Below are 18023 nucleotides of genomic sequence, written 5' to 3'. Positions count from 1 at the left end.
TTATAATTTAATATAAAAATTATCTAAATTAGAAAGACTGAAATATAAGATTAAATATTTAAAATAAAAAAAAAATTAAACTATATTAAATTAAATTATTATTAAACTAAACTAAGTTTAATAATTAAAATATATTGAAATATAATGAAAAAATTTAAGACAAATTTTAACTTTTGTTGTAAAACTAAAAAAAAATGTTAAAAAATAAATAAAAAATTTATATTAGAATATAGAATACTTTATATAGAAATTATATAAAATAGAATACAATAAATGTTTATAAGTGCATCTTTTATATTATTAATGTATCTATAATATAGTTACAATTTATTGCTCTTATATTATATATACATCACTTCAAAAAATTATTTACATCATTTATAATAAAAAAATAAAAAATTAAATTTTATTAATAATAGATTATTATTTATAGTCATCCAACAATAAGATCTAAATTTTAATATTAAAATTCATATATCCGCTAATATCTATATTATATTCAAAGCAAAATAAAATTAAAATTTTTAATTATTCAATTGAAAGAACATTAATATTTCCAATCACAGCAAAAAATAAGAACTGAGAAAAAATAAAAAAGCAAAAGTAAAAAGATAAATAGAAGCAAAAGAAGAAATAAAAAGTTGCAAAAAAATAGGAATAATATCAAGAAAATTTAAATCATTATAATTAAAGCTATAATGATACGAAACAAAGTTCAAGGTTGTTTTAAAATTGTAAATAAAAAATAAAATAAAAAAATAAAATAAACGTATTTAGAAGTAAATTTTAATATGATTGGATATGATGCCTAATATGTTCAGGATGGAATCATGAAAAATGCAAAAGATGTAAAGAAATGATATTTTTTTGAAATATTTATACTTAAAAAAAATAAATGTATTAATGAATAGTTTAATGAAAAAAATTTTATAATAAAATTTAGGCTATGAAATTTTAAATATTTAAATATCTCATTTTATCTATGAAATAAAATTGAGATTTTTGATAATCATTAATTAATCAAATCATTTAGATAATCAAATCATTCTAAAGTTCATTTAAAATTCTTAATAACGTTTAAAATTTTTGTCTTTTGATTCTTTTTTAGTAGAAAGAAACACTTTTGGCATTCCATTTTATTTGATTTTCATGTAAGAATATGAATTAGAATTCCAAGAAAAATTCAGAAATATATAGAATATGTAAATATAAAACAGATTTTGTTATTATAAAATTTCGAGAATTAATTACGTCAAAATAGAAGATTATTCACATAGAATTTCATTTCCTTATATTATTTTATATTTTTATGAATTTTAATTGATACATATATTAAATACTTACAATATTTTTGATTTCATTCGATGGTATCAGAAAATTATTTCAAATCTTTAGACTCTTAGATTGTACCATATCATATTAAATCTGCACAAATCTTAAAATATATATATTGATACTTTGTATTGATGGATTCTATGTGTTTTGCATTATCACATTTTTTTTTATTAGCTAATCTTTCGTAAATATCGCGTGTATATAAATTAACTATCTCTGAATATCTAGCTTAATATAATATTCTTTACCTTTTTACAAAAGAACGTTGTAATAGAAGTTTGTAATAGAACGTTTATAATTTAATATTAATCACTTTACGTAATAACCTTCCTTTGCATGTTTCTAATATACTATTAGTGTAACCAATAATTATTTCTATCGAGCTAGACTATGTAGAAATAGTCTGGAAAAAAATCATTACTAATAAATTGTACTTCATTTATGTTGATTTATTAAATTCTTTTTTTTGTTGAAGCAATGCTTTACGAATAATGTCTATGATCATATAATGAATATTTAATTATCTTTCTTTTTTTCTCTTATCTAGCTTAATATAATATTCTTTACCTTTTTACAAAAGAACGTTGTAATAGAAGTTTGTAATAGAACGTTTATAATTTAATATTAATCACTTTACGTAATAACCTTCCTTTGCATGTTTCTAATATACTATTAGTGTAACCAATAATTATTTCTATCGAGCTAGACTATGTAGAAATAGTCTGGAAAAAAATCATTACTAATAAATTGTACTTCATTTATGTTGATTTATTAAATTCTTTTTTTTGTTGAAGCAATGCTTTACGAATAATGTCTATGATCATATAATGAATATTTAATTATCTTTCTTTTTTTCTCTTATCTCTAGTATCTTTCAAAGAAGTATAATAACTCAAGATAACAACAATCTGCACACAATTTTATTCATTAGTGAAATCTTATTTCATTTGTTTCAATAATAGTTTCCTAAAATTATGATAGAACAAGTAATGCTAAAAAGAGTCATCTATATTACATGGCTCAGTGTAGCTTTGTGCTTCTGTTGGCCAGTTTCTGCTAACACCAGTAGAAATCAAATTATTGTTTTCAGATTTTTTCAAATCTTCACTATTATTAGCTCTTGTTTAGGAAGTTTGCCTATGTTTCATTCGATATACTTACATCAAGATGATATCGTTATTGTCGCTAAGTCTATAAGCATAATGGTAGTTTTAATTCAACTAATTGTTCAAACCACTATATGCGCAATCAAACATGACACTTTACAAGTAAGTTATTATATAATATATATAATATAATAATAATACAAGATGATATAAAAAGATATATAATAACAGACATAAAGAAAAAAAAGAAAGAAAAAGAAAAAAATACTTAGAATAAAATTGGTCTCATCGGATAATCAATTAATTTAAAAATTAGAATTGAATGATATGACGTAATTAAATTACTATATATTTAAGAATATAAAATTTAAATTCTTATTTATTAATTATCGTATTTAAATTATATATTATATACAAATTTATTAATTTGCAATTATCTTTTTTTTTAAATAATATCAAAAATATTATTTATTTATAATTTATCTACTTTTATTATAGAAAGTATTACATGAAAGTAGATAGCTAAAAATCAAAATTATTTATTTAATTTATTTACTTTTAGAAAGTGATTAGTTAAAAATCAAAAACTAATAAAATAAAGATTTTTCATTGCATTGTGATGTAACAATGATTATTACAAAATATTAAAGTTTAAATTATAAAAAATTAGAAATAAAAAAAATAACAATTTATTATCGAAAGTTAAAGTGATTACTGAATGTGATAAATTATATAAATTGTTTTATATTTTAATTAATATTTCTTTCTTTTTAAAAACTTTTTAAAAACCCATTAAAAAAATTTTAAAAATTCAAAAAATTAAATTAGTTAATATTAACTTTGCTTAATTTACTTTATTTATTACATAAGATATGAACAATTATTTATTTCAAAATGTAAATTCAAAAATTCTAAAATTCAAGATCTTAAATTTATATCTCTGATTATATCTTAATAATAATTAAATTCAATAGCAATCCCTTTTTATTCGAATATAGTTAATTTTGAAATAAAATGACTAATACTAAATTATATTATATTAATTATTATATTAAAACTATATATTAAAACTAAATACTAATATTAAAATAAAATTCTGCAATAAAATAAATAATGTTAACTAAACAATGTTAGAAAAAAATATGATGTTTTATTTATTAATCACATCCAATTATCATATACATTCATTTTACAGAATTTTATTTTTAGATGTAATTATCTTACAAATTATTTTATAAGAAAAACATATATAAATTATATATCTTTTTATATATTATTTGTTTTTTTGTACAGTAATTTTTATAAATTAAAATATCTTAAAAAGAAATGATAAAATATTTTTGAAAAATATAAATATATATATTTATAATTAATATATTTATAAATTCCAATATATATATATATATATATATATATATTATTATATTAAAATATAAAAAATTTTTCAGAATAATAAATTTAATCTAGTATATTTTAATAATTTTAACTTAATATATTTTAAATTTAAAAAAAAGTTTCCTTAAAAAAAAATATAATATATTATATATTATCAATATATAATTTATATTGTTTTATATTATATATTATTTCATTTTTATAAGTTTTAATTTAAAAATAATACTAATAAATGCTTTCATTTTTTCAAGTTTACGACTAAATGTTAAAAGAAATTTTCATAAATAATATATTATTAAAAAAATAAGAATATATTGTTATTATTTAAAAATTTATATTCGCAATATTAAGAAAGCAAATTCACAAATTTATATTATTGATTAATAGAGTAAAAATTAGCAGAAATTTTATGATTTATGGGTAAAAATTGTGTTTATTATTATATATGTTTTATTGTATATTTTATCATAAATTATTTATCATAAATTAACAGCATATAATTGAAGAAATGATAACCTATATGAAAGAGGCAAAACAATATGAAAAGAAAATTATCCAGAAATATGTATCAAAATGTTATATCCTTTATGGAAGTGCTATAATTATTTCATACTTAACTACGACAATATTTATATTAGGACCTATATTCTTACCTATTTCCTTACCATTCTATACAGAATTTCCATTAAGCCTTAATAATACGGCAGTATATATTATAATATATTTCCATCAATGTTTTTTTGCTTATCAATGTTCTGCAACTGTATGCTTAAGCATATTTGGAGCACTTTTATTATGGTTCGTGGTCATTAAATTTGAATGTTTGATCATGAAGATACAGAATATTTCAAACAAAGATATGATGGTCATTTGTATAAAAAAACAATTACAAATAAGGAGGTAAAGATAACAATCAATTTGCTAAATATTTTTTCTTCATAAATTTTAATAAACTTGAAATGTATCGTTACTTTTCAACTTTTTTCTTTATGCATAATCGATTCTAATTTTTGAATTATATTAAAAAATTGTTAGGATATTATATTATATTATTATATTATACAATATTATATTACTGAATTTTGTTTATTATATGTGTATGTCTATATAAGATATTCCAAAAATGAGGACAATGAATTGATGAAATTATAATATTCACATTATTCAATTCATATATTATTCTTAAATGCATATGTATTAAGTAAAATTCAATATAATAGTATTTTTTTGCAAATTATTCGAAAACTGTCAGTCCTCAATTGTGTAAAAAAAAAGTTAATTAAAACAATATTTTACGATATATTTTAAGGTCAATTAAAATTAATGAGAAAATTAATTAATGGGATAATATTTTAATGTATAGATTAAATTATTTTTATTTATATTTATTATAAGCAATTTATTTTTTAGATATGCAAAAGAAATAGCCAATTGTTTCCGTCATATCATTTTTTACACTATAATAGCAACATCATTTAATATGATTCTTGCTGGTATTATACTAATAATGGTAAATTTTATATCTTATATGCATGATATTTTTCAATTTATCAATTAATTTCTTTCTTATCGATTTCAATAAATTTAAAATATGTTAAAAATATCATTTTTTTTTTAATATAATCGATTAGCTTTAATTTTCGATTTATTCGCAAAAAATTTTTAATGATATACTGAATATTTATATGTGTGCGTTCGCGATAACATGTCATGTATTTATATATAATTTCTGTATTTATATATAATTTATATATAAATTCTGAGGTAATTTCAAGTAATATTTTTTGTTATTTTGTAAAAAATTTTGCTACGACTTTGTTAATTAGTTATTAACAAAAAACATTGATCAAACACAAAAGATATAGTTTAGTTGAATAATGACAATAGCATTAATTACATATTGCGGATTGAGTACAAATAAATTCAAATAACATATATCAAAGAAAGTGTTAAATATTATACTTTATTCATTATTCATGATATAATTCGATATAATTTATCAAAAAAAAAATATATATATATTTCTTATATTCAACAATTATATATATTATATGTTTATGCTTAAAATTAGTTATATTTTAGTGATCAGCTTCTAGAATTCCTTGTATAAACATATAATAAATGCAAATCACATAATAATGTATATAGATTTTTATAAAAGAAATACCAAAAGTTTTTGTGAATAATTCAAAATTAAATTTGACAAAGGAAAAAATTGCTCAAAATGATTTCTTTAATAACATATTTTAAAATCATTAATATCGATAAAAAAATTGATTTATCTTATAATGATATAATATAATAATATAATATAATTTGTAATCAGAATCCTTTATTAGTCATAAAAATACAGTTTATGATCACATGTTTCACTGCACTCATAGAAGTTTATTTATATGCATGGCCAGCTCAATACATGGATGATATGGTAAAAATCATTTACATGTACATTTATATAAATTATTTATATAAATTATTTACAAAAATTTACAGAAATTACGTTTCAATATAAATAATTGAATTCGATAATGAATTGAATTACATTATTCAGATCGGAATAGAAATATAAATGGACTCGGATAAGTTCAAACAGATTCGTGTAAATACATGATGAGAATATACAAGCAACTTGATATTTTCGAATAATCTGATGTTCCATGTTGCATTAATATAATTAACATATTAATATAATATATAGAAATTCTATCAAATTTATTATCGTAATATAATTTAATAGTCTTATTAGTTATTTTAATATTATTATTTTAATATTATAGTTATTTTAATATTATTATTTTATTATTATCTTAAAATTTCCGAAATTAATGCATTTAATTTCTTTTAATGCAATTCAAAAAATTTAATTATTTTATTTGTTAAACTATTTAAATTATTTAAGTATTTATACGTATATATCACACGTATCTATTTAACTTGATCTGAACTCAAAGAAAATAAATTTTTGAAATAGATAAATAAAAATAAATATTTTAAAATAATTTCTTTCAATAATATAATATTTTATAAATAATTTTATAAATAAAATTTTCTTTGAAATCTTCTTTGAACATAAAAATATAGTATTTTAAATATATGCATTCACACAAATATTACTTTAAAATGAATATTTTATCGAAATAAGTAATATTCAAAATAATAGTATTTTAATTATAAAATATTTTCTTAAATTTTAATATATCAATATTTATATTAAGTAGACAAATATAAGTGCATTTATTATATAAATATATAGAGTGTACATATTCCTAAGACATATTTGAAGAATCGATTCTAAAAATTAAAACAATATAAAAATGCATTTATTTATAAGCAATATAAGTTTGCATTAAATAAAACAGAATAAGACGGTTATGTAACAGAGACAGTTTCTCTATCTCTATTTTTTCGTTTAATAAACTTAAATTGCTTATAATAAATAAATATGAATAAATAAATTATCTCAACATTTAAGATTCTTAATTTTCAAATAAAATTATTTGTATCATTGAAAAAGCGAAAATAATTAACTTCAAATGAAAATTTGAAATTATTATATATATAAAATATTTATTTGTACATTTTATATATTTTTATGTAATATAATATATAATTTATTTATTCATTTATTTATTATTTATTCACACTGAGTCATATATATAATTAATTTTCCATAATTTCTAGAGTAAAAATGTTTCAATAAGTGCATATAACTTAAAATGGTATGAACAGACATCAGAAATGCAACAAAACATATTGATTATGCTGATATTTCAAAAACCAATATCTCTTTCTATCAATTTTTTAATGCCAAAACTTTCTCTGCGCTCTTATTGTGCGGTAAAACTATTTAATTCTTCAAACATTAATTATAAATGAATTAATTAAGAATAACATATAAATGATAAATTAATAATATTTCAGTATTTGTCCAATGCCTTCTCCATTTTCACAGCTTTACGAGTTATATTAAAAGATAATTCAATATAAACATATTTACAATATTATTTTAATTATATATAATGGAGTATGATCTCAGCATTGGTATTTATGGCTTCAGTGATTATAAAATATAAAATGATAATTATAGGAATAGTTTATATTTTATATTTATAATATTTATAAAAATTTAAGCAAATATTAAATTAATGTAAAATAAGTTTGAATCATTTTATAAATAAAATTATAATTAAAATCAATGAATGAATTATAAATACAAAATTATGTTAAAAGACATTTTGTTTTATTGTAATTTAATTATAGATTTTATTGATTGATATGAAATCTTATATAATAAAATATTAAATAAAATATTATAATGTATTAATGTTTATTACATATACATATTTCAAAAATATATTAATCTAAATCAGATTAAATGTTATTGATATTTCATATTGATACTTTATATGATACTTCACAAAAAATTTTTATGATTTTGAATCTACAAAAACTAAAAAGATAAAAATAAATCATTTATAATTACTTTGCAATGAAATAAAAAAAATATTATTTTTTTAATAAATATAAAAGCCTATGCCTATGTAAATAATCAAAATATATTATTTATTTTTTCATTTTTATTCCGTACATTCAATGATTTATAAATATAGAAATTTAATGTTTTATAAATTAGAATGTGATTTATAATCATGTTCATGATTTTGAATAATTTATTATTTATATTTTTCAAATTTTTTTTATAATCGGTACAAATTTTAAAATATAAAATATATTTTAACTTTTAAATATAAAATATATTTAAATATGAAATATAAAAAATTTAAATAAAAAATATAAAAGTTTTTAATTTTAATTTTTACTTAAGATATTGCACTTAATTAAAGATTAATATTACATAAAAGAAAAATATGATGATAATCAATGTAAGAAATAGTTGAATTATGTTAACCACAATATTAATTGAGATATAATAATTACATTGAAATATACATATAATAGTTATTATATATATAATAGTTATTGAATAATTTAAATGAATAATTTCACTGAATTCTTGATTTATTATAACACATTTTGTTAAAAATAAATATTTCATAAACTCAGAAATATAGAAAGAAACAGATCTTAGATAATTTCTAGTAATTGATTATATTCTATTAATATTAATTAATCATTCTATTGTTATTAATTTATTTTATTTCTATATCATATCTAAAGTAAATGTATGTTATTAACATATATATGTTATACATACATATTTTTTATTATTACAAAGTATTTTATTTGATCTAAATTATATGTAAATATTAAATGTAAATAATTTATTTTACATTAGATTTTTATTTATGAGATAATTTTAGAAACATTTTTTTGTAGTACTTTTATATTCGATAGAGGGCGATATTGATTCGTTCTTTCCGGTTCATCATGGCGGTAAGTGTAGGATTGTCGTTTTTAAAATAAATTTTATAATCTTTAAATATCAAAGACATCAAATATTAATGAATTATTTTTTATATATTATAAAAAAATTACTATTATTTATTTACTATTGATTAATGTCTTTTTTATTAATATATTAAGATTATAATTTAATATATAACAGTTGGTTGAGGTTTATGATCAGCATGTATAATAAATATAACCTAAATTTATTTGATGATGTTTATAATTTTATAGTTGTAAATTAATTGTTTATATGTAATAGTTTAAGAAAATAATATGAGAAGTTAAATTAATTTATTATTAGAGTAAAATATTTTGAATATTTTTTTATTTTTATATATAATAATAGGAATGTATAATTTTATTAAAATCTTATTGATAAAGTAATTTTCTTATAGGATTCAAAGAAATCTTCGGAAAAAAAAGTTGAAAAAAGAATCGAGAAAAAAGTGAGAAAGGAGCCTAAGGATGCATCAAAGAATATTATGCGTGAAGTACGCATTCGTAAACTTTGTTTGAATATTTGTGTGGGTGAATCTGGTGATAGACTAACTCGTGCTGCAAAGGTATTTATAAATTTATTATTTATATTTTATTTTTTATGTATTATGTTCTACACATTTTTGTTAATATATTTGTGTTAATACATTCATAATTTTCTTGTATTCTTTTATACCATTTTAACTATTATATAAACATATAAGTATTTTTTTTATATTTTTGTTTATAATAAGAATTGATTTTAAAAAATTAATTTTCTTTTTTAAAATTATTTTTATTTTTGTAAATAAAAATATAAATAATAAATATAAATATAAATAATAAATATATTTCAATTATATTATTTATTTTATTTTTATAGGTATTAGAACAATTAACTGGACAACAACCTGTATTTTCTAAAGCAAGATACACTGTCCGATCTTTTGGAATTCGCCGTAATGAAAAAATTGCAGTACATTGCACAGTACGAGGTGCTAAAGCAGAAGAAATTCTTGAACGTGGATTGAAAGTAATTCTATTATTTATATTAAATATTTCATAATATTTTCTTCTTTGATATTAATTTTTTTTTTTTATTAAAGGTACGAGAATATGAATTACGAAAAGAGAATTTTTCTGGTACCGGAAACTTTGGTTTTGGTATTCAAGAACATATTGATTTAGGAATTAAATATGATCCCAGCATTGGTATTTATGGTTTGGATTTCTATGTTGTTCTCGGACGACCAGGTTAGTTTGTTTTCATTTTATATTCAATATTCTGAACAATTTGTTAAATATATAAATATATGCACATTTGGCATAATAGTTACTACTATATTCAGTTGTATCTATATTTATAAAATATGTGCTAAAATATAGGCTTCATATTTGCAACTCATGCCCACTTTATTATACTGGGTGTGTTACTTAATTGGAGCTACAATTTATATTTACAATTTATATTATAAAATTTATAATGAATTGAGTAGAAATCTTAATTAACTTTTCAATTAACAGAATGATAGCTTAAAAAATTTTGAAGAAGATAAATAATTAACATTAATGATATCATGATAGCACAATTTAATTTATTAATTTACTATATTTCATTATAAAAAAATATAATTATAATTAATTCAAAAAATAATAAAATAATAAATAACTATTGATTAATAAAAATTATTTTGTGCGTAATTTATATTATTTTTTTTTTTTGTTAAGGTTTCAATGTAGCTCACAGAAGAAGAAAAACTGGAAAAGTTGGTTTTCAACATAGACTTACCAAAGAAGATGCAATGAAATGGTTTCAGCAGAAATATGATGGTATTATTATAGCTGGAAAGAAATAATTACATAATTTGTATTTTACATTTCTTTCATAAAACTTTTAAGAATAAAATACCTGTTTAAAAAATTTTTATTAATATTTTTGTCACATTATTATTATTTCATATACTATATAAAAAATATATTTATTATTATGATAATATTAATATTTGATATTAATATTAATTTAATTTTCATTATTTTATAACAATACTAAAATTTAAAAATTTTATAAATTATATATAGTTTTTCAAAATCGATTTCTTGTGAAATATTTTGAAGATATATCTTCAATAATAATATTTATGATAAAGCAAATCATATATATATTTACAGAATATATATATACATATATACATATATATATATATATATATATATATATATATATATATATATATTTATATTTATAGAATTTTAACAGATTTTATTAATAACCACTATATCATATCTACTATAAAATACATAAATAAGTTATGCATAAGAAAATAATGTAGAAATATATACCAATTATATTCCAATTATTAATATTATTAAAAGTTAATATATTGATTTTAATTAACGTTTAAAATTTCCAGATAATTATTATATCATTTATGAAAAACAGTAAATAGTAATGTACATGAAAATACAAAGGCCATCGTATACATAATATAATTCTATTATTTATTATATATGATATTTATTTATATTATTTTCTCTGCAAAAGATTATGAATAGATAAATTAATAAGAAAATTTTATTTAATATCATGATTTAACTATTTAGATTTCATTCTCAGGAGATCGCGGTATATTTGAAAGATATAAATATTATTTTTAAAATAACTTGTAAAACTGCTATTTTTCAAGGAAATGTAATTTTAAATAATGAGAAAGGAATTTATAATTACAGTTTTATATTTTTTATAATAAAAGTATTTTTTAGAAATGTGAACTAGTTATATTACATATTTTATTTTTTTAATTTCAAAATCCATTATTATTAATTCTTTATGATATGATATGCATAAAATATTTTTAATTGAAATTTTAAGCAAAATATTCACATTTCTATGAACATATTTTACATTTATTTTATGAAATAGAAATGAAAATTTGATATTTAATTATTACATTTTATTTTTATTATTAAAAATATGTCTACAAAATGAAGTTACTAAGGGTATTAGAAAAGTATATAATACGTTATAAGTATACGTATAAGTATAAGTATACGTTATAAGTATATAATACGTTAATTTAATTTTTTATTCTTTTTGTAATTAAGTAAAAAATTTATGCAAATTAAAATAAAATAATGTAAATTATCAAAATCAATTAATTATTAATTTTTTATATAAATAGTTTATTTGAAATATTTTTAATTCAAATAAGTACAAATAAATATCCATATATATATTTATAAATAATATATAGATTTTAGTTTTAAATTATAGTACTAAAAACTGCAATGTTTTTTTTGAATAATGACATTTTTAAAAAATATAAATATAATTTACTACATGAAAATAAATTTATTTTCCAATACCCTTATAGTATTTTTATAATAGTATTCTAATATTATCAAAATACAATTATGTTAAAACTTGAGGCATAATTATTCTTTTCAAACTGTGTTATCTAATTAATATTAGAACAGTTATTAATACATACATACATATAACAAAGCATATATTTGTTTTTTCATAATTTATTTTATATTTAATAATTTTTTGCTATTTATATTTATCTTTGGTTTTAGCCTAATAATATATATAGAATATCCTGGTATTGATATTTAATATCGATTTTAGAAATCTAAACAAACACAAAAATTATTCACATTTGAACTGATATATAAAAATTGAAAATTATTTATTAAGTTATAGATTGAAATTTTAATTGGATAAAGTGAGATATTAATATGATCGAGATAGCTGTCTGTTTTATTTCATCTATGGTAAAATATTTATAATTTAATAAATAAGATTTAATTACTTTTATATTTATTTTAATCTCTAAAATCGATTTTCCAAACTATCTCATGAATATTAAAATTTTGAATATATAAATTATTTTAAAACATGTGAAATAGTGATAGAGTGATAGAATAACAGGTATATAAGAAATGTGCTCTTTTTAATTTTTATGTGACGTCTTTAAATAGTTACATTATAATACTCTTTCATATCTATCTAACTTGATATAATCAAGCAGATAAAAAGGCAAAATATTTCCCTCAGTCTCCAAATTGTTTCTTTATGTGGACGCCATATCTAGACTAATATTATGAATATATACTATATTTTATTTAATAACAGCTAAATATATACATACATTATATAATCTATATATATAGATTATATAATTTATATATATATATATTTATGTATATATAAATTTATATATTTATATATTATAAATTTATATATTATAAATTTTCAAAAATTAAAATATTTAATATCTTGCATAACTTAAAATTAATTAAATATAAAATATGTCATATTAAATTATACATATATTTTATGAAAGAAAAAAAATATTTCATATTTTACTATGAAATTGATAAATTTTTTTTTCTTTTTTTTTATGAATAAGTAAATGTATTTAATCTTTTCCATTGAGATAAATAAAATTTTTTTCATATAGTTAAATATTTTGTAATTGCTTACATTAAACATACAAGTTATAGTTATTGCAATATATTTTATGAAATATGCTTAATATATGAAAAAATGAATTATATTAAATATGATATAATTTGTACAATATATGTATAATATGAAATATTATACATATATATTATATTGATTATATTATACAAGAATATTTCAATATTTTATATAATAAAAATTATAACTGTCATATATTACATAATAATTTATGCAATATTATATATTAATTGATACATATTGCCAACTACTAATTTCAAGTACAATACAAAGGATTAAATCATTTACTTTATTTCATTTACTTATACATTGCATGTATATATATATATATATACATATATATATATATATATACATAAAGGATTAAATCATTTACTTTATTTCATTTACTTATACATTGCATGTATATATATATATACATATATATATATATGTTATTAACATAATTCATAATTAACATATATATATATATATATATATATATATATATATATATATATATATATATGTTATTTTTATTTTTGATATATATTTTTTAAATCAAATAAATAAAAAATTAATAAAATTATATATAAAAAAAATAATTTTCGATCAATATATTCTAAATAATTTGCGTAATATCTTTAAAATTTTTCAATAAATTTATATTTCAAATTAGAAAAACTTATAATAAATTCAAAGTTTACTTCTTTTCTTTTAGAGAATATAAATAATTTTGTAAATTATATATATATAAAGTATTTTAAATTATAAAATTATAATTATACGATTGTAAATATAATAAATTAATAAATTAAAATATTTTTTAAGTAATATGTTAATTAGATAGATATTTAGAAATTTTAAAAATATTTGCATAAACAAGCAAAAATTTAATTAATTTTAATAATTTATTATTCTAAACTTTCATTCTTTTGTTTTTCATTTTATTTTTCTCATTTGTTTCAGCATTTTTATTTCTTTCTTGTACTTTAAAATTTAATTTATTGAAACTAATGATATTGAAATGCGTTACAACACAAATATATTATATTATAAAAATTAAAAAATTATTTAATAAATTATTAATAAAAAAACTGAAAAATAAATTCAATGTGTATAAACATAACATTAAATTTCAAATGTATTTTGATTTTATTGATTTTAATTAATTATTATGAATATTAAATATTATGATTTAAATATAAATATAATAAACAATGTTAAAATTGAATATTTTGACAATATAAAATTTTTTAAATCTTCATTTCTAGAAAAAAAGATGATAAAAACAATAGAAAAATATAATTTATAATTCCTTAAAGATGTGTAACATAATAGGATTTTGATTATACGAATTATATAATTAATTATAGAAATTAATTATATCGGATAATTAAATTTCAATACTTATATATGACTACTATGACTGCATTTGATATGAAGGTTGAAAATACATTACATACATACTTTAACTTTATTTTTTTCTCAAATTAAAATTAGATTTATTTATACAAAATAAATTAAAAAAAAAATATAATATGGTAAATAACATAGATAAGTATTTACATTTCCTTTTAGCGCTTGATTTTATTCGGATAAAAGGAAATCGAAGTTTTATTATATTATTTCTTGTAAATTAATATTTGTAATTTAATATTATGTAACATTGAATTTTAGTTTCAAATTTCAAGCGATTCATAATTAATACTTTTATCGTAATATAATTACACTAAAAACTTAAAAAATGAAAATTATCATTTGAAATTATTTTATACTTACTTAATAAGTACTTAAAACAGTTTTAAATTTTTCTTTTTTTAAACATATTTAAATATTAAATTGTTTTTATAAGTTACTTACTACAAAGTTATACATTTTAATGCTTACAATATTTTTGTTTATAAAATCTTTTTAACTAATAATGAAAATAATTTAAAAATAAATTTATATATGTAGTTAATAATAACTTGTTATTTATTGGTTTTTTTTTTTTGCTTCGTTAATTATTATATATGACAAAATCTAAATCTAAGCAATAGTTATTAAAACATATTATATATCGTATTTAATATTTAATAATTATTTTATGAAAGTTTAGTTTGTAAATATTGTACAAAATCACCAATTTATTAAAAATTATATACTAATTATATACTAAGCTTATAAAGCATTATAAGCTATTATTCTATTTAACAAGAATTTATGAATTATTTTTTAAATTATAAAAAATATTTTTTTCTATTTTCTTAAATAATGATATATTAATTTTTCATTATTTAAATATTTATTATCGAATCTAATAATGTTTATTTGAAATATGTTTTTTATTTTATATAGTATAAAAAATGATATCAAAGAATATTCTATATATATATGTATATATATAAAACTTTTGATATTAAAAAATAATAGAAAAAATTTTACTTTAAAAAATATTTTATTAAATATTCCAAATAATAAACATTCCAATCCAAACATGACAAAATAGATTATAATATTTTATATGTTTCATCTTCTACAGTAATAAAATATTAATTTTACTTTTATTAAAATATGATAATTTTATGATTATCTAATTAAATAAATTAAATAAATAAGATAGAGATTAGAAATAATTACATATTATTATCAAAGCGAAGTTAAATTAACATAGTGATTAAGAAAAATTACAGAAATTATTAATAAAAATAAAAATATACGATTTATTAAATCAGAATAAATCAAAATTTAAAAAAAGTGAATCGAATTTATAAAACAATATTTAAATTCACATATTTCACAATTTCTATATCATTAAAAATATATAACTTTTATTTATAAATCAATTTACATCTGATAAAATTAAGATATAAAAAATGATATAAAATAGTATATTCGTGATATTATTAGAATGATTTATATTATTGATTTTATATATATTATATTATTGAAATATTATTGATATTTATATTCGTATAATATTCATCTAAATATTTATAAGAGAAAAAATGGATAAATAAAATTATTTAAATAAAATAACGAATGAAATAAAATGTAGAAAAAATTTTAAATAGATTTAAGTATAGATTTAAAATAATAGATATAATTTCTTTTTGTATTATAAATATAATAATTATAAATTTCAATATATTTTATATATCAAAAAAATATATAAATTAAATAATTATCCAAATATAATAAAGTATTACCACAATATAATAATATTAACATATAAAAAAAACTAAACAAGAATATATATTCAATATATTATATATATATATATATAATATTATATATATTATATAATATTATATATTTAATATATATATTCAAATATATATTCATTATATAATAATAAAAGATATTTAAAAAAATTTTATAAAAATTTATAGTTTTTATTTATATAAAAAAATTACATAAACTATTATATAATTTTCTATTACTGCAATTATAATAATTAGTTATAATAATTATAATAATTAATTAGTTATTTACATAGTTAATATTATTAAAATATTAATTAAATTTTTTCTTTTTTTCATAAATATAATTTTTAATAACTGGTGATTTTTATATGATTTTTTTAGAAATATTTACGTTTATAAAAAATATTTTTAATTTTTGTATATTGCATAGAAATGTATTAATTTATTTATATATGAAATATTTTAAATATAATTCTATAATAAAAATAAATATGCAAAAATCTTGTAAGTATTAAATTGTTTAACTTTTAATAATAATAAATTAATAATAATTACTATATATCTGTACATAATATATATTCTATTAATGTATGTCCTATATATGTGTATTAAATAAAATTGCAAAATCATAACTGATATAAAACATTTTTTTCTTCTTGTAAGTTATTGTTTTCTTTTTATATAGCAAAAAATATTTTGATAGCATCAATGTGAGAAATTTATAATAATGAATTTATAAATGAATTAATAAGCTATCTTATGCAAAATGAATAAAATTAGCAAACAAAATTGCATACAATGATTTTGTTATTGAATTTCTTGTTAATATTAATTTGAAGAAAAAAAATAATAAAAAAAAATTATTAAAATAGACAAATATATAATGTAAATATTGTACATATATCTGATATCACTGTTATAAAAATATATATAGCAATCTTATATGCTGCCATGTTAATAGATATAAAGAACTTATAATTGCATAATTATACAATATTATATATACATAATAATTGTATACATTATACAATATCAATATTGATTTTAAACAAAATTCAATTCAAATACTATAATTTGTAAATAAAATATTTTTAAATAGCATTAAATGAAAAAAAATATAATAAGTTTTCTGAAGATTTTAGATTTGTA

The 18023-nt window shown here is 16.2% G+C and overlaps 2 protein-coding genes across 3 annotated transcripts; both read left to right on the top strand.

The window, feature by feature from the left end:
* Positions 1-1337: 1337 nt before the first annotated feature.
* LOC102654530 (odorant receptor 67a-like) lies at positions 1338-7966 on the top strand. 2 transcript variants are annotated; one of them, XM_016911002.2, is made up of 6 exons: positions 1338-2603; positions 4330-4736; positions 5247-5346; positions 6163-6264; positions 7518-7673; positions 7758-7966. In XM_016911002.2, the coding sequence occupies exons 1-6, from the start codon at positions 2310-2312 to the stop codon at positions 7821-7823; spliced, it is 1125 nt and encodes a 374-aa protein (XP_016766491.1). In that variant the 5' UTR covers positions 1338-2309; the 3' UTR covers positions 7824-7966. The 2 variants fall into 2 exon arrangements, with proteins under 2 accessions (XP_016766491.1, XP_006557709.2); XM_006557646.3 differs by lacking the exon at positions 6163-6264 and having other exon boundaries at positions 1339-2603.
* Positions 7967-9209: 1243 nt separating this feature from the next.
* LOC726171 (60S ribosomal protein L11) lies at positions 9210-11142 on the top strand. Its single transcript, XM_006557645.3, has 5 exons — positions 9210-9230; positions 9641-9808; positions 10105-10254; positions 10328-10475; positions 10950-11142. The coding sequence occupies exons 1-5, from the start codon at positions 9225-9227 to the stop codon at positions 11075-11077; spliced, it is 600 nt and encodes a 199-aa protein (XP_006557708.2). The 5' UTR covers positions 9210-9224; the 3' UTR covers positions 11078-11142.
* Positions 11143-18023: the final 6881 nt, after the last annotated feature.

This window comes from Apis mellifera, linkage group LG2, assembly GCF_003254395.2.
Source record: "Apis mellifera strain DH4 linkage group LG2, Amel_HAv3.1, whole genome shotgun sequence".
In the NCBI taxonomy this organism is placed as follows: domain Eukaryota; kingdom Metazoa; phylum Arthropoda; class Insecta; order Hymenoptera; family Apidae; genus Apis; species Apis mellifera.
The sequence above is the reverse complement of the archived record's forward strand: the minus strand, read 5'-3'. Positions and strand labels throughout refer to the sequence as shown.

Excerpts from the sequence above, each read along its gene's own strand:
- LOC102654530 (XM_016911002.2), top strand. The coding sequence starts at position 2,310 with ATGATAGAACAAGTAATGCTAAAAAGAGTCATCTATATTACATGGCTC. Across the intron at positions 2,604-4,329 it reads TCAAACATGACACTTTACAA|CATATAATTGAAGAAATGAT; the intron begins GTAAGTTATTAT and ends ATAAATTAACAG. Across the intron at positions 4,737-5,246 it reads AAACAATTACAAATAAGGAG|ATATGCAAAAGAAATAGCCA; the intron begins GTAAAGATAACA and ends TTTATTTTTTAG.
- LOC726171 (XM_006557645.3), top strand. Across the intron at positions 9,809-10,104 it reads GACTAACTCGTGCTGCAAAG|GTATTAGAACAATTAACTGG; the intron begins GTATTTATAAAT and ends TTATTTTTATAG. Across the intron at positions 10,476-10,949 it reads TGTTGTTCTCGGACGACCAG|GTTTCAATGTAGCTCACAGA; the intron begins GTTAGTTTGTTT and ends TTTTTTGTTAAG.